Raw genomic sequence first — 26,725 nt, forward strand, 5'->3', positions numbered from 1 at the left:
TTTATGGACTCGTATGCTGTCAGTTCTGCCTCTCCACTGTGAGGGGAGAGAGCCGGCATAAGCGGACTGATCCTATGAGTGTTGGCAGAAGAGTGCGGATCTCGGACGTCAAGCGGTGTGCGCGTGTGTTGGTGCAGATCTCGGAGGCCTAGTGGTGTGTCTTCCTCGAGAGCCTTCCGAGAACACCGAGAGCCTTCCTCGCCCACTTCACCGATTACTGTCGGCCCAGTTACTGAACATTACATACCTAAAGTTGTTTATTTTCAAACTTCAGTGAGCTATGAAATGTTGGTGTATGGCCGAGGTTTAGTTTTATTACAGTGACGCGACGGGCATCCGTAATACGGCATCAACCTTGTTCTTCATTAGTTCTCACGTCTTGGCGAATGAACAGGCATACATTCATTCCTACAGCTTTCAGAATTTCTAAACCTGTTTTCTTCCGGCCAATAGGATTTCAGAAGATATGTCTTTGTTCTAAGACATGTGTCGTTCTTTGGATTATAAAAGTATGATTCCCAAATTCTTCCAGTGTGAAACTCCGTGGTCAGTAGACATGGTGATTGCGCTGGAACGTGAACAAAACGTGAAAATATATTTCAAAGACGCGAGTTGAATGTCTCTAAGGTGAAAGTATGTCTACAGGTGTTTTATTGAAATAAATTAGCATTTTACCAGCACGTCGTAGAGGGCTTGAAGGCATGTAAATTACATTAGCCCTTTTTGTGCTTTTTTGTAATGTCTGCCTTTTTAAAACCCTAACAGCTTTTAATTGATGGTTATTCTTTGGTGCGACTGACTGAATAATAAATTGAATATTTGAAATAACATTTGATACCCGAGAAATGATCACGCTGTTGAAAATTTCTCATTTTTCATTCGTCGGAGTGAACATAGCTTTCAAGCCTAGGTATACCGTCACCTTGACTCCAATTTAAAGCATGCACCAGTACATCCGGCGTCCTCGTCAGCGTTGTGAGCGACAAATCACGAGCATATCCCTGGCAGCTGACATGATCGCACACTAAATACAAGTAAGGTTGTCTGCCGTTACACTGGGCTAGAAGATGCCACCTCGGGTCTCTCCTTTCACATGGGAGGCTGGTATAAGAATAATCCTTCCAGGACCCTTGCATTCAAATTACTCGCCGGCCACATGGCCACGTCCATACGGCTTGGTTAAAAGCAGTGTTTTATATGGGGGACGGTAGCCTACTCTATCACGTCATGTATTTAAAGATAGAGCTTGGCCTTCATACTTTTTCTTCCTAATCGGATTGAGTTGTAAAGCTGAGAGATTCAGCATATTATAAAAGAGAATAATAAACAGCCCTACTTTTATAGTTTCGTGGTCGACATTCCGACTAACCTCACGTCGCTTCAAGAGCAGTCAATAAATGTTCATATAGTTGCTTTATTAGTGTGGTTTCCTGATTTAAGTTTGCTTTGCACTTTGTACCAACTACCCTTTCGCTGATCTGAAAGCAAATAAAAAGGTTTAATTTACTCTATACGGGCATATAACCGCGTCTGCAGTGGAAGGTCCAGTAGTTTTACTTGGTAAGTATTTTAAGCAGATATGACGTACGCTGTGAATGTCAGTCTCATGGACAGTGCAAATTAACTGCATGTTTTAAAAATGTTGCGGTTCTGCGTAAGGAGCGCACTGACTACAGCATGCGGTATTAAGTGCCATAATGCTTGTCATAATGAAGAATGGGGCCGCCTACAAACAATGCGACTTTTATATTTTGAAATATCCTGCTGACAGTAGAAGTCATCATGACATCTCTCACTCGAAATTGATAATTTAGGTGCCAAGTGTAGAACAAAAAGAGAAGCTCATTACGATACACGGAGGAAGCCAAGCAGCTGCGAGACCAACATACACATTTACTGCAATGTTATGTTTTTTTTTTTTCTCATTTGCAGCTTGGATGATAAATAACAATGTAATCTATCAGGGCTGAAAGGTAATGGATAGAATGCTGAAGAAAAAAATGACAGAGGGTTAAGGGTGTTTACACGAAAAGCGGAGGTCAGTCCTCAGTTACTTCAGTTTCAGCTTTAGTTAGAGATCGTGTTTTCAAGCCAAAGCAGGATTCATGCAATCATCTGCAAAGCGGTCACTAGTGGTCCTATTTGTATCGTGCTGTCCAAGCTTCCGCCCACTTAAGCCCCTTAACAAAGCGATTGTTCATGATTCATTGCGCATGGATGAAAATTTATCAAGACGGCTACAGGCTGTCACAGCACTAGTGGCTGGATGTTCAACATGCAAAATGTTCGGATGTAGCATTCCAATGTTTCTAAGACAGTGATTAGTAAATCTGACCTGTTAGCGCCACTCAGAAGTTAAACCCTTCTCGCGGCCATAACATAAACCATAAAGTTTGCAGGCAGAAGCTTCCGCCACTGCCTACCAATACCGCCTTCCACAGGCCAGAGACCAGGCAGAAACAGGCTAAATCAGCGCGAGCACTAAAAAGGACAGAAAATTTAACGCGGTCATACAAATGCCAGTTACCTGCGCTAGCATTATTAGTCGCTGTTTAGCAGGGTTTAAAAATTCCTAAGCTTCCGTTTATGCTGGTTACTGCAGGGATTTGCAGTAGCTCTGCTGATGAGTTTTTTCCCCTGCTCTGCCCTCTTCCAAGTTTATTTTTTAGTAGTTTTTCTGTTTATCGACATCGCATGTTTCACTTGTCTTCGCCGCTGTTCATTTTGTCAAGCCTGCGCACCATCTCAGGCAACCCGAATGGGCTAGTCTCTTCCGCTGCTGTACCTCAGGTCCTGACATGATACCTTTCGGCAACGCTTTTATAGGGAACGACCATATTGGCCTCGAGATCGAGCACAGTCGCCACCTTGCGGCTCAGCGGCGAAACCTACTCAGTGTGGATGCGTTTTCGCGTCGCGTGCCAACCCGCAGCGATTTACGCGCGCGCATGCGGCGTGTACAGGAGTGTCTTTGTTTGTTTCGCAGTTCCTGTGAGCTTTTGCTTACCTATATGCCTCTTGCAAAATAAATATGAACAGTCTATAACCCCACGCTTCATTAATATATATATATATATATATATATATATATATATATATATATATATATATATATATATATATATATATATATATATATATATATATATATACATATATATATATAGGGAGGGGGTTGAAGCTCAAATGGGTCCGGTAGGGCATAGACTTAAAGTAGTTGACACACGGTAGAAAAAACAACACTTTATTCCGACGTTTCGGCCGGGGTCCGGCCTTTGTCAAGGAATGTCATTCCTTGACAAAGGCCGGACCCCGGCCGACACGTCGGAATAAAGTGTTGTTTTTTCTACCGTGTGTCAAATACTTTAAGTCTATATATATATATATATATATATATATATATATATATATATATATATATATATATATATATATATATATATATATATATATATATATATATATATATATATATATATATATATATATATATATATACTTGTCCGTATCGAGCGTGCCATGCTTGGATAAGGACATCATCCATCGCGGTCTTCGGCGCTTGAGATCTTTTGACATGCAATGTCACAAACGAAGTGGTACTGTCGTTACCGCCGTATCAAAGCAAAACAGGTCGTTGCCGCCAATAAAAGTTAATGCAAACGCTCAGAAATCGCATATTCCTGTTTCTGTTTGGAATACCGCAGCTACTAAAACATATGCCACCGCAGACTGCTTTATATAGCAGAATGCAGTTTGAACAGACCACTCTATGCCTACTATGCCGTCTGTATGCACGATAGAGTTGTGTAAGTACTTCTTTTTTTTTTTTTTTTTTTTGCTTTTAACTCTGTCGCGGTGTCTCAATGGTAAGGGCGCTCGACTGCTGATTTCGAGAACGGGGGATTCAATCACAACCGTTTCGAAAGGCGTTCCCCTGCTGTGGAATTTGACTGCACAATAAACAATCTCACGTGATAAATGTGGTGTTAATAATGAAAAAAAAAACGACACCAAAACCAGCCTCTGCAATCATCCGTCATAGCCGATGCCGCTTTCATGCGTTAAACCCGGGCCAATATGCATTTCTTTTTTTTTTTTTTTGTTGTTGAAGGCTTCAGTGCATCCGTAAAAGTTTTAGTGAGCACATTTTGCTTTAGAGAAATGCTCGAATGTTTGGTAAACATATTCTCTGCACCTAACTGTTACCCTAAATAATACATAATACACCTAGATCAATGTACTTTACTGGTAGCCTATTATAATCACTATAATCCCTTTTCGTCCAAGTGATGTCTTCCGACAAAACTCGTCATTTCTGACAAGGGGAGTAAAACAGCTTCATGCGGGCTTAAATATCAGTGTTTAGTTCGGGAATAAATACATCTTTATAGTCGCACGATAAGATGACCTCCATTTCTTTCGGAATAGTTTTATATCCGGCATCTGTTTTGAAGCAACTCTAATATTTTACTTCGCATAAGATTTAGTCACTGCTAAATAATTAGTGACAAAGAAATTTTCAGCCTGTAAAATTGCTTCCCAGAACATGGCAGTGCCCATGCGCAGTTTATAACGATGTCTTCGCAGCGAGTAATTCGTAGCTTGCACTTTAACGTTACTGAAAATTAATCGCTGATTATTGTAAATTCTGTCAAGTGTGTAAAAGTTCTCTCACACGGTGAAATTTATTCGCATTGCAAAACAAAATAATTACACTACTAATTTACCGTTATATATTAACATCACACACATCAGGAATCCTTTGTACTTTCCTCGGTTTCAGGAAATCATTTAAAGTTAGTAGCGCATGCATTAATACGCTATCACATTCTATGACAGTGGCCGCAAAAAGCATCTCGGCAAATTCAATCCACTCAGCGCGCTGTACACGTGAACAATCAACTTTCCAGTGCGGCGAGGTTTCCTGTATATTGTCGGCGTGATCTCATTTTTGGGGAATACTTGTGCGTGGTTGTCTGGGCCAGAGTTGATGTGCACTCAGTCTAAAGCAACTCGCCATGCAGTGCGCTGCCAATGCTACATTTAACCTGCTTGATCCTCGAGTCAAGACGATATAATGAACCAGGCTTTCTCGATTCAATCTAAATTACTGCAGGTCACAGCACGAACCTTATATCTGCGTGGGCTTGACATAAATTCGCCGGTCTCACTCGCATGAGACACGCGCAAACTGTTTAAAAGTCGATAAGAAAAACAAAGCTGTCATTAAGCAGGCCCAAGCATTAGACGCGTGAGCGCGGTACAGCGCAAGAAACGTGCAAAGTAAATCTAGAAGACTGGTGGTTGCGTGCTTTCTTTTCCTAAAATCCGCTCTTCTTCTACTGCATTGACGAAATCCTTGGATTTTTTTCTGCAATATTGCAGAATACTGCAAAAGACACGTTTTCATCGCCAACAAACCCGCCGTAAACTCGGAAGCAGACCTACGCAGCGCGCGTTTCTGCGAGCGCCGCCGGCTGCCGATCCACACTACCGGAGTGACGGTGTCGCCACCTCTAGGTCGATCTCGCAGCGAATAGTGCTGCGGTACTAGTGCACTGTGAGTTTGTTTTTAGCTTATCTGTCTGTGTCGAAAAACTCTAACGTAACCTAGAAGTTGGCCGGAGATGAATTTATGATTTTTTTTAAGAGACGGAGTGCGTTGCATAGGACAGTCCGCTCCACGCGGCTGGAGGCTTCAGAATGAAATCGGATAAATTATTAAGGGGTGTAGTAATGTTAGCGTACAAATACTAACTAGACGCCACTTGTGCAATCCGTGCATATGGCTTAATATTCTTCTAGTGACGCGTAACCTAAGCTTGCGAGCATTCAGCGCTTTTAATTCATCGTATTATTACTGATTTAACATCGACATCACAAATAGAAAAAAAAAACATTGTTCCCATGCTTTCCTTGGTCTCACTGAGTGCCGGCTTCGTTCAACATGTATCACATTAGCGTTCCTGATTTTCTTGCATTTATCTGCTTCAGAGCTGAACAAGGGCCTCTGATCTTAACATATTGATGCTATAGCTAGCGAAAGAGGGTGAACGCCGAATTCCCAGCCTCTCATTTCGATCATGGTTCCACTGACGGGGGTAGTAAACAGGACTTACTAGGTCTACTGTTCTGAACAAGAGCTATTCTCGAGAAAAATCTCAATGATAGGTTACGCGAAGCATAAATACCTATGAAAGGGGAAGATTAGTAATCGCCGCTGTGCCCAGTCTGTACAGCTACAAACGCGAAATTCATAGCTCCGAGGTTTGTAGTCCGCCAGTAGCTGGAATTTGCTTTCAATATACTTTTTTTATGAATTGACTTTCGGCTATTCATTCAGTACGCTCGTTTTCTCACGAGCATCAACAATTCAAAAATATGGAGTCATTCCCTTATTTTTTTCTTGAGTTGGCAGATGACTGGCTTCGTTATTCCGTACTGAGCATACCTAGCCTCCGGTTTTAGTATCACAGAAATTAAATACTTTTACGTGAAGCTCATATTGAGCTGGCTGATCTTATGTAGCAAATCGGTGCATTGTCCTATTGGAAAATTTCGTATTGAGTCAAACAGCTTTTCACCGGGCATGTGGGTCCAGTATAGATCTTATATAACTTTGACACGTCCTATATAAGTTTAAACAGGTTCACACAGGACCAATATAATACTCAAGTCGGACAGGCGAGTCCGGTATCGAGCTCATGCCATACAGATCATCATGTTGCCATACAGATCAGGTATGTTGGTCGAACTGGACAGACCCTTTCCGGTATGGATCTGAAACCTGACATACACGTCTGGAATGGAGCTAACACAGGACAAGCCGTCTCCGGTATGTAGGTCAAGTCCGATATAGATCTGAAACCGGACGGGCTTGTGCAGTATGGGCTTCAATTCGGACGAACCTGTCTGGTATTGAACTCGTATACCGAACAAGCTATGCAAGGTTTCCAAGTGAAACATTACTGATCCTTGAAGCTCGACCGGATCATGCTAGCGCGCTGACAAAGTGAAACATACACTGCATACATTACACTTTTCCTGCATATGTGCGGTACGCCTTTTTCACAAATATCTGGAAGCTATGAGACCATCCAAGTGTTACCTGGCAGGTACAGTGGACCACTTTTCTAAATGTATTGCACGAGCGCCTCTACCCGGAGCAGTGGCGCCGAGGCGGAGCACCATTCCAGTCGGGAGAAAAAATGACCACGCGCGCCTATCACCCAGCGGGACGCAGCGCTTTCTGCTTGGCTGTTATACATTGAGCGAACCAACCACCTCGAGCACTTTTTATGGCAGAGTTCTGAGTTCTTGTTTCGTGTTCTTTTTGCCGCATCTGTTTGGTTTTTAATTGGGGCAAACATAACAAGCAAATGAGCTAATGCCTCTGCCCTGGCCATGCGCCTACCCTCGTGGTCGTCCTTGGACATATTAGTGGGGAGTGGTTATACGTGCAGGGCGTATCGCCACTCCTGGGGAAGCCTTACTCTTTCCTCGGTTACAGACGTGTGTTGTATGTGTAGACGGGTTAATAGGCGACGCCCCGGCGGTGTCTGCGATAGTCGCGTGTATTGGCTCGTGAGGTGGGCTTCTCTCAGCTCCTCGAACGAGTTCGTCATAACCAGACCTTGGAGTCTCAGGTTCGACATGGTTATAGGGAGGTCGAGGGCCTTCTTCGCTATTTTGCGCGTGATCACCTCGAGGATGTTCTCGTCGTGTTTCTTGAGCTGGAGATAGGGGGTCGAGTGCAGGATTCTGCTTGTTACAAAGGCACTGGCCAGTCGTAGAGCATTTTTGCTTCTCAGTCCCCCTTTCTTGTTTGACACTCTGCGGACCATTCGGCCCGCCTGGTCTCCCACCTTTTTTAGCTTGTCGAGCGTGGTCGTCGCTAACTTACGCTGGTCAATGAAAAGGCCCAGTACTCAAATTTCCTCTCTCTCGGGTATTGGTTCTGATCCAAGTCGCAATTCTATCTTGACTGCATTTTTTGGAGGGACGAATATGGACGAATTCGGATTTTTTTGGTGAGCACTGAAGGCCGCATTTTTTCGCGTACTCATTCACAGTGGTGGCCGCCTCCTGCAAGCTGGTCTCCATTTCTCCGAGATAGCCCCACGTGGCCCATATGGAGATGTCGTCCGCGTACAGCGCGTACTGCACACCCTGAGACTTTCTCCAGGTGCACCGGGAGATTTTTCATTGCCATGTTGAAAAGAAGTTTCTGCACCGTTCGCCAACTGCTTAACTCTCCTTGGCTTCCATGTCGAGCGCGTATAAGTTCACCGGTGTTCTATAACTCGTTTACAGGAACGGAAAGACGCTGTATATGTCACTCACGGAATTCAAGACGCGCCGCCCGCCGGCTTTGGAGCGCACTCGTTCCCGCTTGGTCCTCATAGCTGACGGCAGATGGGTGACGTCAAGGATGTGACGTCACCCTAATTGAGTGACTTAACCATTTAGTATTTGGTACTTTCATATTGCGCGCCAATCGCAGTATCTGTCACTTGTGGAATCCTGCATTCATCATCACGGTAAACAATCGGAATTGTGACGAGCGTTTCACGGCCCAGGGCGTGGCACAGCAGTACAGCGCTCGGCTGGGGATCCAAGGGATAGAGTTTCGATTTCCGGATGGAGACAAATGTTTTTTTAATGAGGAGAAGTCGCACACCTCTTAAGCGTTGCTAGGCAATGCCGGCAGAGCTTGGCGAGGGGGCTGCGCAGCTGGCCTTGGCTGTGACGTCACGGTCTCCCACTTACGGCTTACGAGAAGCTCGACTCTGACCCTTGTGGTGAAGCTTTTTGCTTCAAAAGTGCGTTCATTGAGGTCGCTTCTCCACTATTAGCATCTGAAGGTAGATGAGGATATATGTGGCACATACTATTGCGGCATGTGATTAATTCATTGATTGTTTTGTTTGCTAGGGTAGTGTATCGAGACGGAAGTGAACTTCGTGAGTATAGTTAGCATTCATGATGACCTGGAATGATTGAAGAAATAGCAATTTCATCGTGCACTTTTCTGTGAAGCTGATGTATTCTACATAGTGATCTGTATTTGTGCGGTGGTGTGTAAGCATGCAATAAGGAATGAAAAATTTGGTTGAGGAGCAGTGCTTAGCCTGCCCGACTGGGGTGCAGTAGGGTGGCATTTAGAATTACAACGTGCGCGCCATTTTGCATTGTTTCTTTCTTTCATATGTAGCTGTGCTATTTATACCTCTGCACTTTTTTCCGCTGCGGGGCCGCTTCTTTTTTTGGAAATCAGGGCCTCCGACTCATGTACAAAATCCTGGAATTTCAACTTCGCCCGGTTTCATTCCGGTTCGGCCTGCCCAGAAAACCTTCATAGAAAACCCGGTCTGAAATTCACACTGGATGTTTCAGCAGGGTCCCAGAAATAGAATATATTGTGACTGCAATCTCGATCGGCACAGCCGAAATGACTACGATAGGCCCCGGACGCAGCGTTTCTCCAGGTAACGTCTGCATTAATTTGGGGAGATTTAAGCGCTGCCATCGAAGGCATTACATATGCGGTAGTTCTATAGTCTCCCTTTGCTCCTCCCTTTGCGGGCACCCTATCGCGTATAAGCACTTTGCTACTTGCTTTTCACCAATGCTCTTTCTACTCTTCTCAAAAATTTCAATGTTTGCTTCTCTTAAGTATCTGACCCTCATTAGCATCACAGTCGGAAGTTTCCGAATTAAGTAGAAGACCAACCGGCATAATTAAAAAAATGCGCTGTCCAAGTTTGCCTCAAAACATGTCTCAGATTTGTCGAAATCTTGTCTGGTCAGATTAATCCATGTCAAAAAAAAAAAGATGTCTAACGAATAATGCTGTTTAGATTGTTAAACTTTTTTACAAGTTAGCTTTGCTGTTTGCAGTCTGTTCAAGATCTTTGAGGGTTACTATGCTGTATTTCTCTGTTTTCTGTACTTCTGCGCAATATCGCGTGGTAACAAACAATAAACTATGAACTTACGTGCACATCTCTGCAAGCATTGAATTCGGGATGTGAAACTGTTCACATTTCCATTGCAAATAGACCACTTAAACTGTTCACACTTATCCGTCTCTGAGTTGTAACCATAACGCGTGAGGAGCATTTTGCCATTGCAATACGCTTGTGTGCTGGAAACGATGGGCAGCAAGCATGGGTTGGTTACAAATTCTGAAAAAAAAAAAAAAAGAAAAAGCAATTGTTTGAGGCATCAAAGATTTGTACTGCCCTTTAAGTGGAAATATTCAAAAAGCCGGTAGCATAGAAGAAACACTTATCAAGCTTGGCAAAACAGTGTTTATTATCGATGAAAAAAATTCAAACCATAACATAAAGCTTCTTCAAAAGAAAGCGCCAACATATTTTGCTTCCTTTAAAAGCGCCGATAATGGACCTGGAGCGCAATGATGAAATGGGACTGCCGGAGAAAGGGTCAGACAGTGCTTCTTTCGAACGGACTTATTACAGCGAAACGGCGACTTTGGAGCAGAAACTGCGAAACAAAGACATTGCAGGCGCGCGTAAACTTTCAGCTTCCTGGCAAGGACACTAATACGCCATTATATGCGTGAAAGCCTGGATGTTATGGAATTAGGAAGCGAGCCTGCAGGCTCTCGAGTAATCTGCAACTAGGACAGCCAGTTTGGAAAGGGTGTCCACCTCGACGTCACCAGTGGCAACGAGGAGGACAAAGTTATCTTGGAAACGCTGGGGGGGGAAAAACTCACAGCACCTTGTGATATGGTTCCGCGTGTACTCAAGCAGCTGGTGTATACATTGCAGCAGCTGTTTTAAGCGGCTGGCAGGAGCTGCTACAACTGGTTACTTGGAATCAGGCATACGGCGATTGATGGCTTCCATCAATTTGTTTGCCCTGCCCGGTACTGTGTTGATATCGGCTATCTCTCCGGTGACATCTGAAGCCATGGCAGAAGGCGAAAATGAATTAACTAGCTTTATTGACAGGCTTTGTACTGGAGACAGATGAGCACTTACACTTGCAAGATGTATATTATGAGGATGTTTTGCTAAATGACAGCCGGCGAAAACATTGAAATTATGGCAAAAACTTGCCGCTAGGTTGGTGTCCTAGGGCGGACGACGAAATAGATAAGACGGACGAAATATGCTTATGCGCTTATTAAAAGACCACGAAATCAGCGGAAACTGTGGCTAGAAAGAACAAGTTTCGACAATAATAAATTTCGAATTCATTTACTGCGCCTGGTAACAGTTGGCGCACGACCGCGGTCAGTGAAGTCTATGGGAGAGGCTTTCGCGTTTGGGTGGGCATATGCAGGTTGATGATTTTATCCCTCGCAATCTTGATTACTACAGACCATACCTACCTTTCGTACGGTTGTGCCCTTTGAAAGGGAGTGTAGAATGACAGCACAGTATATGAGCTTTAGTGAACTCCTGGTCCTTCCAGCTTCAGGACCTCTCTTACGTTCCAAAATACGCAGGCTACAAGTGACCTAGTTTTGAAGACAAGGTATGTTAGCTGCAATGGAAATACGCTTCTTGAGCGCGTAATGGATGTACTGCGTTTGGGCCTATGTTGACACTGAACAGCCGCTCTGCTATCGAAAAATGTGATGTAGCACGAGGCGATACCTGTAGGGCTTATAAAAATGAACGCTGTAGGTGTGTTTATTATAGTGTGAGCGTAGCAGCTAGACCCCTTCATGGATCACTGCCTTGTCGTGGCGGAGGTGCTTGCGAAACTCGATGAAGTCGTGAGCTCTGCTGTGTAGGGCCACCCAAGATAGACAGGCCACGGCAGAGAGTTCTGACAAAATCTGATTCACTGCAGAAGGTAATGGCAACCCATTCCAGTAATTCCTGCCAAGAAAACCCTATGGCCAGTCACAATACCATTAAAGATATGGCGCCGGAAGATGAGCTCCCCAGGTTGGAAGGCGTCCCACATGTTACTGGGGATGAACAAAGGGCGATTCCTAGTAGCTCCAGGACGAATGAAGCGGCTGGGCTAAAGCCAAAAGGACGCTCAGTTGTGGATTTGTCGGGAAGTGACCGGAAAGTCCGATGTTGCAAGGAGATATATCACATAGCAACATGGAATGTAAGATCTGTGACGCAAGGTAAACTGGATGTCGTCAAGCGAGAAATGGACAGATTGAACATTGATATCTTGGGTATCAGCGAGCTCAAATGGACCGGAATGGGAGAATTTAACTCCGGCGACCATTATGTTTTTTATTGTGGGCAAGAATCCAAGAGAAGGAATGGGGTCGCTCTCATAGTAAACAGAAGAATGGGCAAAGCAGTGCTAGGGTACAACCCCAAAAACGACCGAATGATTTCACTTCGGATCCATGGTCACCCATTCAACATAACAGTCATCCAAGTCTATGCACCGACCACTACTGCTGAAGAAGCTGACGTTGAGAGATTTTATGCGGACCTACAATGCCTTTTAGACAGCACCCCATCATCAGACGTCGTTTTTCTCATAGGAGACTGGAATGCCAAGGTCGGGAGTGAAGAAATATCCGGAATTATAGGAAAGTTCCGTCTTGGCGAGCCAAATGAAACTGGGCAGAGGCTAGTAGAGTTTTGTCAAGAAAACAACCTGACCATAGCGAATACTCATTTTCAACAGCACAAGAGGCGCCTGTACACATGGACTTCACCGGACGGTCTGTACAGGAATCAGATCGATTATAATATTTGGCGGCAAAGATGGAGAAGCGTTATACAAGCAGTAAAAACAAGGCCTGGGGCCGATTGTGGCACCGATCATCAGCTTCTTGTTGCCAAAATTAAGCTTCGATTGAGGAAAACGCAGAAAACTAGAAGGCCTTTCAGGTATGATCTGGATCAGATTCCATTAGAATATGCTGTGGAAGTGAGCAATCGATTTCAAGAATTAGATCTAGAAGACAAAGAGCCCGAAGAGATGTGGACTGATGTTCGTGATATAATACAAGAAGTTGCTACTAAGGTAGTTCCAAAGCAAAAGAAATGCAAGAAAGCAAACTGGTTATCTGAAGAGGCTTTGCAAATAGCTGAGGAAAGGAGGATGACAAAAGTTATGGGGGAAGGAGAAAGATACAAGGTTCTCAATGCGGATTTTCAGAAAATAGCAAGGAGAGATGAGAATGCCTTCCTGAACATACAGTGCCAAGCAGCTGAGGACAACAGCCAATTAAGGAACACAAGAGCTCTGTATAAGACAATCAAAGATATCAAAGGAAGCTTCTGTGCTAAGCTGGGCGTGATAAAGGACGAACGAGGCAAGGACCTCACTGAAGCCTCAGAGGTAAAGAAGAGGTAGCAAGAATACACAGAAGAACTGTACAAGAAGGACCCGAAGGTGCAAACCCAACATAAGACGGTTGTGATTACTGATCACGGGCCGAGCATCCTGAAGAGTGAAGTTGAATGGGCCTTAGCCAGCCTTGCTAAGAACAAAGCTAGCGGAATTGATGGCATTCCAGCTGAGTTGCTTCAAAACCTCAACCATGACGCTGTTAACATTCTGCATACATTATGACAGAAGATTTGGACAACCCTGCAGTGGCCACAGGATTGGGGGAGGTCAGCTTACATCCCCATTCCAAAGAAAGGCAGTGCCAAAGATTGTTCCAACTACCGCACGATTGCGCTTATTTCGCATTCTAGCAAGGTGATGTTGAAAATCCTCCAAGGAAGGCTGCAGCAGTATGCGAATCGGGAGCTTCCGGACGTGCAAGCTGGGTTTCGCAAGGGCAGAGGAACTAGAGACCAAATTGCCAACCTTCGCTGGATCATGGAAAGAGCAAGAGAGTTCCAGAAATCCATCTACTTCTGCTTTATTGATTATGCGAAAGCGTTTGACTGCGTAGATCACAGCAGATTGTGGCAAGCTCTCCAAGTGATGGGAGTTCCAATTCACCTCATCTGTCTCCTCAGGAACCTGTATGAAGGACAAGAGGCCACAGTCAGAACTGGGCATTGTCTTACTATCGCCCTGCCTATTTAACCTATATGCAGAGTGCATCATGAGGAAGGCCGGTCTGGACGAGTCTTCAGCTGAAGTGAAGATTGCTGGAAAACGTATCAACCACCTTAGATATGCGGATGATACCACTTTAATGGCAGAAAGTGAAGTGGAACTCAAGAGACTTCTGATGCGCGTACAAGAAGAGAGTGAGAAGTTTGGGCTTAAACTGAACATTAAAAAGACAAAGATCATGGCGTCTTGCCCTATCAAGCCCTGGAGCATCAATGGACAAGAAGTGGATGCTGTGACAGATTTTATCTTCTTGGGCTCCAAGATTACCTCGGAAGGAGACTGCAGCCATGAAATTAGGAGACGCCTGCTTCTGGGAAAGAGAGCAATGGTTAGCTTTGACCGCCTAGTAAAGAGCAGAGACATTAGTCTGCCAACCTATAACTTGTGCTATGGTCTTTCCAGTTGTGATGTATGGATGCGAGAGTTGGACTGTGAAGAAGGCTGACCGCTGAAGAATTGACGCGTTTGAATTGTGGTGCTGGCGAAGATTCTTGAGAGTTCCTTGGACTGCCAGAAGATCAAATCAGTCGATATTGTCGACCATAAACCCTGACTGCTCATTGGAGGGTCAAATTCTAAAGTTAAAGCTCAGCTACTTTGGTCATCTGATGAGAAGAGAGGAGTCGCTGGAGAAATATTTGATGTTGGGAAAGGTTGAGGGTCGCCGGAGAAGGGGTAGGCAGCGAACGCAATGGTTACATGGCATCCTCGAAGCACTGCAGATGAAGTTATGTGATGTTAGGAAGATAGAGACCGGAAAGCGTGGCGTGACATGGTCTATAGGGTCACGAAGAGTCGGACACGACTGAACGACTGAACTGACTGACTGAGCAGCTGGAACCGCGGGGGAAATTCTAGGAGGCTCTTAACCTTCGTCAAGTTTCATACGGCGAAAGCCTTTGAGGCTAGTTTACTCTCCTCTCTGAGTTTACCCTCCTTCGTCAAGTTTCATACGGCGAAAGCCTTTGAGGCTAGTTTACCCTCCATTGAGGAGTCCGTGGTGTACCACTTGAATATCATTATTCCTTATGCTTCCGACGTTTGCTCTATGCGGAACGAGCACGTTTACTGTTTGTAAACATAAGCGTTTGATTAGTATATATCGCACGTCTGGTTGCTACTGCGTTAGGGCCGTTTGCACAGCCAATCTCATTTCTCTCCGCCGATCAACGGTGGCGCATCCTACGTATATGGAGAATGAAGGCTCTTCATTATAAAATGAGAATTACGATATGTCTCTCACGAGCCCAGCATGGAGTACGGACACAGTATCACCTCCAGAAACGTATCTTTAAATGTGATAGTGCCTACTGTATGAGATACAAAAATTGACTGTTACAGCTAGCATACATACTAATTGCGCTTACAAACGTCGAATACAAAAACTTTACGACGGTATTGGTTCGAAGGTTGCAGACCATCGCTAACGACATATTTGGTCCCAGCCATATCAGTCGTATAATTTAGAAGGAAGGTAGAGTGTTTCCCACATTCATAAAGTGCGAAGTGTTCTTGAGTGTTGTGACGACTCCATTGTTAGGCGACCATGCTCCAGATCAACTTCGAAAAATCGTTCGATTGTGTTGCTCACAAATTTTCTTTTTCATTTTAGATGAGGTGAATGTCGGTTCATTTATGCGCAAGGGCGTGGCTTTGGCGTATCGAAACTGTACAAGGTAGTTTGTAGACAAGAGTTTCGGCGATACCCATTAGCGTGCAGCTTTGGGTGCGGCAGGTCGCCCCTCGACACTCTTTTTTGTATTTACACGGGGACTTTTTGCATATAAATAATGAAAAACGATAATATTCATGGTTTTTAGCTTCAAACAGTCGCGGTAAACCTATTGGCGTACACAGACGACGTTGCTTTTTGTACGGTCGAGTAGGAGATCATAATTGAGGCTGTCAGTTGTGTACTTGACTTTTCTCATGTTAAATGTAGCGGGGTGAACTGGGGGAAGTGGAATTGGACTCTGGCATGGACGATGGCCATCGAAGCCTGACCACTTTACCAACGTTATGTGAGCGAGGACATCCACCAAGTATACTCAGGTGATGAACTCGTTGCTTTCCTTCAAAGTGAGAAATATTGCAAAAGGTAGACGAAATAGTTGCGGGAGGAAGCATCGAAGAGGAAAGGTGCCAACGCTTCAATTTTCGCTAGAGGTACTGTATATAGTCTTTTTAATCATCAATCTTTGGTACGTAATGAATGTACTGCATTATTCGTGTGTAAACATACAGAGGCTTAAAATGGTATCTGGCGTCTTCATTTGGGCTTCGGAATGGGAACCCTGCAACAGGACAAACCAGTTCCGATGGGCTAAAAACGGGGGTTGGAGACTCGGAACCTTCGTTTCACGCCAGATTGTCAACCTAGTTTTGTTTTTCGCGACTTATCCGACAAATCTTGTGCACCCTTTTCCAGGTTAGGCTGCGCTGTTTGTTTGCCGTCGCCGGAGTTTGCTGTCTCCGCAGAAGTAGCGTGTAGTATTTTTGGTAATTACATGAAGTTCGTCGAAAGTGCTAGATTTATTTCAGGGCATTCCTCTGTAGAATAGTTGGTCGAGGTAAAAGCGGATCAAGCTCTACTGAGATCTTCTTGGTAATGTTTTCCAAGAACCCTTGTACAGGATACAGTGGAAGCTACAGTAGAGGCCCAGGCAGAGACGTCTTAAAGACGGCTAAGAAAACGAAGTTGCCCACAATAGCTAAGACATTTCCCGTGGATTACATACCGGAACGTTACCAGTAAAGATGGGATTGAGGGAAGAGATCTTTTTTACTCTGAGGAACGTATTGCCTAGCCGGCACGAAACTGTAAATAATCGACCACGTTTTTTACTTTGTTCAAAGGAGTTTACTTTTGGATGGATTGCAACGAAGTAGAAAGAAGGATTTTCCATTACACTCGCATGGAATTTGATATTTAAGTATAGGTGATGAGGATGGGATTCTATGTGATGCAGTTATGCTTGTGGGCATCCACTGTACCTGGCTCTCAGAAGGACAGGCTAAATCTGTGACAGGGATGTAAGAGCTGTTCGCATCTATTTTCGAAAGAGTATGGATTGGGTTATCGCCATATAAAAAGCAGCTGCAGAACCTCCCGACTGGATCTGAAGGGCAGAGCCTTTGTTGGCGTTTCGGGAGTTATAATACGAAGACAGGCTTACACTGTTTCATAATGATGTCCCTGCATTATGCATATCAATGTGCTTTTCGTATTGTGACGGGGTTCGTTTTGTGAAATAATATGTGTAAAATTAGGGCATAAAGAATAAAAGCCCAGCATGGATTAGTGGTTTACACCATCAGCTGGAGATCGGAGGGATAGTGGTTCAATTACCGCCGGAGACGGCAGATAATTTCATTTAAGTGCCAATGCGAAGGAGATTTTCTGATCATACTGTCTGTACACGACGCGGATGCACCAAGAAAGGCTTTCATCTTAAGAAACGTCGAAGGCTGCGTGCTACGCTTGTGGTAGAATTATCATTTAGGGGTTTTTCAGCATTCCATATGAATGCATTGGGCCTTATCCCTAGCAAGCCATCAGAATTAAAAAAAAAAAGGTTTCAGCAATACCCCCAGAAATCCTCCGGATCTCGCGCTTTCACCAAGGATTTTAACCTGTCATCACTGTCGCGATTCATCTATCAGACAAAGATAATAGACATTATGGTTTTACACTGATAAGAGACATCAAACTTACACGCCGTGCTTGATTAAAGCGTCTAGAGGGCCCTCTAGCAGGGTGAAATGGCACTGTTCTCGCAGAAGCAAATAAACATAATCGCCACTTATTCATTCCGAAACCGGTAACCCATTCTCTGAACGTGCATGGCAGGAAAGTACCAGGGCGTCAGGAATGCACGGAGGTGCATAAAATAATGGAAATCAAATGATTGCGGATAAATGTACGCGCTTCTGCAAACATCTGCTAAGACCGTTCTAAACAGCACTAGTTTTCGGTGAGAGATAATCAGAAAGCGACCCTTACGGGCTGTTTGTCCAAATGCTTGCTTACCCTTGCTTATTATATTTAACCGAAAGATTTCTTTGTTCTATGTACTGATCTGGTTATTTTGGAGGGATTCTAATTACTCAGTGAGGAAAGCCAAACGAGGAAATGCGTAACCGCTGGCAGTCATGGAGCGCAGATATTCGTACGTCTACATGGCAACTGCTTGAACTTGGGCGTGTGAAATCACCGAAATAAAACTCTCCGACCAACACATTGCAATTATCGTGATGTCCCGTAGAACACTGCGACAATATTTGCACTAACCATGGGCGCCGCCCGCATCACGGCTCCCAAGAGAGGGCTCCGAACTACGCGCGCAACGAGGCATACTGAAGTAATATGCTTGTAGTGCAACCATGGTGTTCCGCCTTTTGTTGGAATGTGCTGCATTACGCGGGAAGAAATGGACATGGGCAGGATATGTAGCGCGAAGAGAGGATAACCGATGGTCGCTGAGGGTAACAAACTGGTTTCCAAGGGAAGGAAAGCGTAGCAGGGGACGGCAGAAAGTTAGGTGGGCGGATGAGATTAAGAAGTTTGCAGGGGTCAAGTGGATGCAGCTCGCACAGAACCGGGTTAAGTGGAGAAATATGGGAGAGGCCTTCGCCCTGCAGTGGGTATAATCAGGCTGATGATGATGATGATGACGCGAGCAGGATCAGTGATGACACTACCAAATGTTCCAATTGACTAAACCTTCGACAGAACGTGTAGAGGCTAGATTAGATCGGTCAGTTGCTGTTCACTCTGATCATGCCTGAGAATTGCACCACCATGTCGAAAACAGAATCAGTATATAGCCTCCTCTACAAATACATGATTATAGCTCCAATACCTGGGCACCGCCATTTTACTTTTATGGTGGCTCTCCGAATGAACCAAGACGGAAATCCCGCACCCGCACTTCAAGGCGCCATCTTGAGCTGCGCCTATGTCGTTCTGGCTACGATAGCGGCGGCATGGCGGCGGCGTGCAGCGATTATTGCGTAGCGCTTGGGAAAGCTTCCCGGTTATACCGTGTTTTCTGGACGTTGTGCTTGAGTGCGCCAACAAAAGAGCACCTTTTGTGCTGCATTGTGCAAGCGGTTGGAAGCTGTAGTAGGCAAGAGGGCGATAACAGAGGGCGGCACTGGGTAAAGAAAGTTTTGAGGCAGTGGTTACATCCGTCTCATTTATATGCGGCCTGATTTATTTGAGTTAGGCCTGCTATATTATCATCCTGACAATTAAACAGCAACAAAGACTGAAAAAATACTTTGTTAATAAATACTCCAAGGAAATTTGGTTGAACTTCGTTAAGCATATTCAAGGACTCGAGTGCACATCGACACATCTTTAACACAACGTATCCTGAATAAAATGCAAACGCTTATTCAAAGGCCCTTTTTGTAAGGAAGATGCCCAGATAGAAAGAATATTAGTGTTTGAGATGAGTATAATAATGATCAACTTTGAGTTGAGTTCTTACTTCCGCATTCATTGTAGCATTCCTCCACGGTGTCGAACGAATTTCCTTTCTGGTGGCATCCGCTTGTGTAATTTTCGCAGGTTTGATTGTCTGCATTAAAGCGAAATTTTGCTTCCTTCTTCGTTCCACAATCAATTGTCATGTTGCGTTTAGCGCAGTTGCCGTATATAGGATCTAAATTGAAAAACGTTTTCTTTAGTTATAGAAATAAGACATGCCTTCGAAAGTAAAATTCAGAGACAAGGCTTTGTTCGAGAGCGTTTGAAAGGAAAAGAGGCAAACATACAATGGTTACTTATTTTGTATAAGCCCTTACCGTTCTCAAACCTATGTAACACCTGCAAAAAGGCCCTTTAAGATCAGCGAAAACGCATAAAATAGGCGCAAGGAATAGCTGTATGCATACATAAAGTTCACAGGTTTCTAACACGTTGCCGGTTACTCGTAATGATGTGCGAAGGCGGTTGAGTTCGCGATACTAGTGTGTTCGCTTGTTGACCACGTGTAATGAGTTTCAATGCCAGTCCTGTACACCTTGGCCTATTGACAGACATGGTCGAGACCTCCTTTCCTGATTTCTGGAGAAATACTGCCGTTTAAAAATATATGTTGGACACATTACATCGCTATTTATTATCACGGAATTATTTCAAAAGGTGCACATGCGACAAAAATTCAGTTTAGAAAGTTGAAGGCTGGCTTAAAAAAGTTGAAAAATTACTTGAGAAATTTGCACGACGCAAGGAATATTTCTATGTCCATAATTCGCAGCCTTCAATGCCACCTTCCCCGAACTGAATTTAATTGGTTTGCAAGGTTTGGCAGTGGCACACTGAGAGTGGTATGTGATAGAGCTGAACCCTTTAACCAGGTTGTTCACACCTTCAGAACTTTTGATTCCTTCGCAGGTGAAAGGCTGCGTACTGTTTAAAAGGCGGTAGTTATTTCTGCGGTTTGTGAGCATTTAAAGGAAGGCATAACTTTCCCTCAACGAGGGTGCGTGCGGGATAATGGCTGCAAGTGTGCACTACAAATATGATGTACCTAGCTATGGTAAATCCCAAGGTGAAATATACTAAGATGTATAATGCATCAAGGTACGCATTCGTATGTAAATTCTGAGCATTTTTTAGGAGTTACGCAAACTACTCGCTAGTAATTTTTCCGTTCCTACTACTCGAATACGGAAGCGAAACTAATGCGATAAACCTTTCGTAAATGCGGCGGTTAACGCTCATGGATGAAAAACACAATTGTTGTCGAGTTCCGTTAAATATGTTCACCACAATTGCTTCCCACGGGGTAACTATGCGCAATTATTTTATATGGCGAAAACTGTAGCTAACATTAAAAAAAAAAAAAGATCGCCTTATTTTAGCGGCCTCCGTAGACCCAAGCGGACAGTGAACAGAGCACATACACTTTTGTACACACATTCTTTACCGGCCAATAATGAGGCAAGTGTAATGCTATACATTAGTCAATATTCAACGTTTTTTTCAGCTTGGCTGGATATTCCCGCACAGTAAGTGGAGGTACGGCTAGGGACTGGTTGATCCACCGTCCTCATCGCGCAGCTGCGAGGAGGGCTGCCAAATACAGGGGCCGCTTTCGCTCTGAGTTTGAGTAGAGTAACTAGTGTTAAAGATCCTGGAACGAATTTTGGAGGAGAGCATTGAAATAGTGGTCAACAATGCTATACTTTACAGAACAGCCGTCCCTCCGAAAAGCTCATTTTGCGTTCTTGGCAATAGAAGCGAATGTGCCATGTTAAGTCATATATAAACGTCCAATTAGAACATCGTGCTCTGGTGCTTATGTGTTTCCTAGGTCGGTTATTGCATTAACGGCAGTGTATATGAAGCACGCATCAACGCTTGTATTGAACATAAAAACTCAACTTGCAGAAATTTAGTGCGAACCATTCTTGGCTCATGGATTGCCTGCATAAACTTTTGACGGCAGTAGTTGTGTAGTTTATTTCGAGTATTATAGTCAAATGTGTTCAATCACTCAATAACTCATGTCCAATAAGCGCGTTCGAATAATTGCTGCCGTAATTATACAGTTAAATAGCATTTACTCCTTAATACTTTAAGTTTATGCGTTAGCAACAAGTTTAATAATATGTTGCAATACCTAACTAACAATACAATATAACGTTAGTCAGTACAATTAGAAAAAAAACATATTGCAGGCGTTAAATAACAACAGATAATTATTTAATGGCGATCAACAACTGAACTTTAGGCTGCAGGATCAAGTAATATATCATTGAGAGGTCTCCACAAGTACTCTGCAAAATAAAGCGCTAAAGCAGGAAAAAAACCATACAAAATCGACATCACTCTAGCCTCACATAGCTTACAAAAACGCGATACAAAAGTGAATCAGTACCACTTAAATTGCTAGCACTTTCAGAGTACGTATGTAGACCCACGCGACCTTGATTATTTTTTTTCGCTTAAAATAATATACAAAGAAAATTCAGAATTAAATTCAGTTGCATGTCACTGCGAAATGTACGAACGTTCATCTTTTTATTTTTAGCCGACTGGCCCATCAGTATGCCTGAAGCAATATTTGGAATTCGTTTTACGTTGCTTGAAATCTGGGATGTTAGGTTGGTGGTATTTGCCTACTGCACAACTGAGAAATAGTTATGAGCAGACTGAGAACAGAACTTGCAAAAAAGAAATTAACATGCAATTCTTGTCTCTTCTTCTGTGATTGAAATTTAGGGATGAAAACTAACATTCACACCTGCAGCATATTTGTTGCAAATTGTAGATTTCGCTACAGTTGAAAACTTGACCAGGCTTCGAAAAAGGTCTTTCTTCCAAACGAAGCTGTGATTACGCTTGCCACAATAATGCACAATAGCACATGATTTTTTTTTAAGAAAGGAAATTGAAGATGGTCGACAGCAAAGTCTGCATCAGCTGGCTTGAAACGCCGCCTCCTTGTAATTCGCGCCAAAAGGATCCATAGGTACGATGATTGAACGTCATGAAACTAGTTTGCCCACCAGCCGCCAGAGGCGCATGAGACATAATGTTTATAAAATATTTACATATTGCAAAGCTTCGCTACGAATTCACTTTTATATTGCTGTGTTTCATACCGGTATACGTCATGATCTAAACTGGCAGCGTCTGCAGCTCACACGCCTTTTATCGCAAAATTTTCAAGGCATAAGAACAAATAAAAAAAAAGTGAGAGAAAGCCCTCACCGAACCAGTTGTTATAGCAAGCAGAAACCAATTGAAAATAAAAGAAAAGGTTTAGAGGGGCACCCGAGAGAAAATTTAAGAAAAACGAATGAGGGAAAAAGCATGCCTGAAAATCACGCTCTCAGCGGCCGCTGACGCTGAACACGGAGCGCGGAGCAACGTGAAGCTCTAAGAGGAATCCTGACAGAGCTCCGCAAAACAGCGGATTATAACTGTTTAATCGCTGGTAGCATTAAGGTGTTAACTGGTATTGTTCACAATTTGTAAGGATCTCCCTTTCCTCGAATAAAAGAAACCCATATAGACTAAGGCACATCCGTGTATACACCGGTGATGGGGCCATCCTCATGGCACTTAAAAAATGTCTTATTATTCCTGCTTTATTGCACATGACATAGGTAATTATAGGCTATTAAAATAATGTCGAATAATACTTTGAAGTCGTCGTAACGAACGAACTACAGCAATGATACTTGTGGCTACACCTAGCAGCACTGTCTTCTTCATTTCAGTTGAGGAGATTGCCTTGGAGGGTTAAGACGCTCTTATACATTTTCCCTGAGACATTAAGTATATACGAGACCCGGCATGCTTTTCAAAGCACGATGTCTTCATAATTATCAGGCATGGATACTTTTGAATGCATTTGAATAAGAACAAAAGCTCCTCCAAGAAAGCAGCTCCCTTTGCAAACACTCTCATACAATACACTATCCTAATAAGTCCTGCGCCATTTTGCTACACGGACAGAGCCAAGTAACAAATTTAGTCATATGGTCAGAAACTTAAACAAATAAGGATCAATGGCCGCACACCTTAATCTTTCCCATTACTTGAATTTCTCCACGTTTTTATACGCCATTCGTGTGAACCCCGATGGGATGTAAGCGGCGCTTAGCATAGGGTTCAAACTTCTCGTTACTTGTCTGAACAGATCGAAAGTTAGGCGCGCAGTATTAACTTTTCGTGGTCTTCACATTCCTTAAATATGCAGTACATAGTAACATCGTAAGAAGATTGACCTTGTATATTAAATAATGAAAACTGCGAATTTTTCAATTTGTAAACTTAGAATCTCACCCCAAAATATGAACACTACTGCTAAAATACTGCCTCGACGCAACTGCCCCTTACAGTAAGGCGTGTAAATTTTGCGCTTTTTGTTCTAATATTTTAGATAAAGCTGCCAGTACGTTCACCTAGGGATTTGCCTTATGTAGTCTTCTCTTCTATTTCTGAATTTCAGCCAGAGAGTTTTTAAATATCAGAATTTGTTCAAGCAACAATGGACGATTTAAAATTTCTTTAAGGCTCTGGCGTCTCTGACCTTGGTAATTGTGCTAGCTCAAATATATTTAGCCCCTACATGACTCAAATCTCACTTTACGAAGACCAGACAAACGCTGGAACCCGCACTGGCACCATTTTTCGCACATTAATTATAGCTTTCCCCCAGAACTGTGTCCGAAAAGAAGTCTCTACCTTGTCATATTTTTTGCCTGATAATATTGCAAAAGAACTGGAACGCCACCTGCATATTTATTGGCTTCCTGGCTTTGGATTATGATTATTTCGTTTTGTGCGCTTCTGACTGAACTTTTTTTTTTAGGTAATGTTATCTGCATATACTTTTCATTTCATGTTTGAAACAGTGGTTAATTTTTCCACTTCATGCTAGGACCATACATGACCTGCAGCATTTGAAATAAATAAAAATTTAGGAAGTTGTCGAATGTTTGGGTGCTGCTAAATGCAACCTCTAAATTTCTTTCCAATATATAGTTTCTGTTCACCGGGAGAGATTTTTACTTGTCTCTTAGCAAGTATGAAAGGCTAAAATTTAAACAGATTGAACAGTTGAACTAGTGCGACGCTTTGCAAAAGCGCACATTTACATTGTGATTCTTAACCCAACAATTTATTGTCACACTTACCACGACATTTCTTGTTGCATTCGTCTTTATTCATAAAATGGTTTTCATTGTGTTCACATCCACCGTTGAGGTAAGTCTCACAAGCACTGGAAGACTTATTGTAAAACCACATTCTATGGGCAGCCCTGCAATTGCCTTGAAGAGGTTCTTTTAGGCAGGAATTCAGATTATCTTGAGTCCACGACTTTCTAAAACCTGCAAAACAGAAAAACGCGTCACTTACACGTTGGCTTTGTTAATTACCTTCCAGGACTATCTTTTTTTTTAATTACCATATTCGCCAATGTTGCAGGTTCTGCTCACTCACTGCAAAAATTATGAAGACGCCAACAACATCACCGAGTCCAATCTGCAACCATATTTTGAGACTCTGAGGGACAGTACAACCTTTAAGCACAGCAAGGATAGAACGGCTTGGCGCAAGGCGATTTGATCTTTTTATGATCTTATTTCTAGAAAATCAAATAGACGAACAGCTTTAAAAAAAAAATATCTTTGGTTAGCAAATACTTCCCTCAATATTTTGAGACATAACGGCAGTGCGAAGAAACATATTGACTTTGACAGCAAAAACATATACAAGGATAGAAGTAGGGGTATCATTTGGTGATTTGTGTGTGTCGTTTCTTTTTATTAGAAGGTTGCGTGATTGCAATATAGTGAAGTTTGAAACTTCGAACCAAAAGTGCCTGACCACTTGATTCTTTTGAAGCATTTCGCTTCCGCTTCATTTATGCTAGAAAATAGAAACTATTTTGGGGCTGCAATTTAGCTTCAACATCTTTTTCATGTCGAGGTTTGTCCAAATTCTCGTGACGGCAGTCATTTATGGTGCATGGCTCGGAGTGTATAATAAGAGCAGACAATAAAATGCGGCGATAAATTCAAATATGTCCCCTCCACCTCACCTTGCGATTGCCCCATCAACGTTTCAATATATCAGGCTTAGTAAGGCAGCATTCCCGAGCTGCTTACTGTTATCAGTGCGATATTGAAGATAATAACATAAATATTATCATAACCTATCTAGACACTCGCCGGGCAAAATAATTTGTACGCCTGCGTCAATGTCGCCTCTAGAGGTTTTGGTATTATTGGTGGTGAGAAGTGAACAAGCCATGTTCTATGCTCATATTTCCCCTTCTTTAGACTTCAATAACGTGTAACATGGTATGTTATTATTAATTTATAGCACTTCGGCATCCTGAGTTTTGAACCGAGAGAAGGTCTTATGAAGACTGAAGCAAGATGAGAGACCAAAACATGGATGTGTACTTATGCCCCGCCCCCTTTGTTATTGTGTGATGGGACATAAATTCCCCCACTTGCGGCATCCCGCATGGATCCATGTTCGCGTTAATTCGCATTTACAATTTCTGAATAAGTTATCTTTTATTTTTGCCTTTCCGTTTTCCCGCACATACGAATTTGCATAGAGTGGCAGTATACTACAAGATGTGAATAACCGCCCGTCGTACATGCAAATCTCAGCTTTAACCAAGACTTGCTAACGTACTAGAGCGGCCTACGGCAGCGTGTGAAACTGCCGATGCTCGGAATTCAATGGTCCAGGAAAGCTGGATTGCGACTTTAGCATCCCGTTTCAAAGCCGAAGCCACATATAGCAACGCCTACCAACTCTGCCGTGTCAACTGGTCTCGTGATGTTACACAACCCTGTCAGTGCACAGTCATGCCACCTGAAACTACCACCTGCCAGAACCATGCCTGGTTCTCCGCTCACGACGACAGAGCCCCGATTTGTTTGGAGAACATGCCTATGGTTTCGCAATTATATACTGGCCCGCAACTTCCGAGATCAAAGTGACTTGAACGCGCCGCCGAATAGTCATTATACCTTTTTCAATCTTTTGATGGGTTCTGGTTGCAACATCTTGAAAGAGCTTGCTGCTGAAGAGCGGAAAGTTAGGCATACATTTTAAAGGCCCGCATACAGCACACCTCCAACTAAGATGCGACTGAAAATGCGTCAAGACAACGAGGCAGGATGCCCCTGGCATCGTGGT

At 43.3% G+C, this 26,725-nt stretch overlaps 1 protein-coding gene across 1 annotated transcript; it reads right to left on the reverse strand.

Annotated features, from left to right (window-relative positions):
* Positions 1–293: 293 nt before the first annotated feature.
* Positions 294–24,948, reverse strand: LOC146170728 (inter-alpha-trypsin inhibitor-like). The gene is made up of 3 exons (XM_084586812.1): positions 24,700–24,948; positions 9,999–10,187; positions 294–568 (listed from the first exon to the last, which is right to left on the reverse strand). Exons 1-3 carry the CDS (start codon positions 24,809–24,811, stop codon positions 366–368), a joined length of 504 nt encoding a protein of 167 aa, XP_084442938.1. The 5' UTR covers positions 24,812–24,948; the 3' UTR covers positions 294–365.
* Between the last annotated feature and the right edge of the window lie 1,777 nt (positions 24,949–26,725).

Source organism: Amblyomma maculatum, unplaced genomic scaffold, assembly GCF_055883805.1.
Source record: "Amblyomma maculatum isolate TAMU_Amacu unplaced genomic scaffold, ASM5588380v1 scaffold_61, whole genome shotgun sequence".
Lineage (NCBI taxonomy): Eukaryota > Metazoa > Arthropoda > Arachnida > Ixodida > Ixodidae > Amblyomma > Amblyomma maculatum.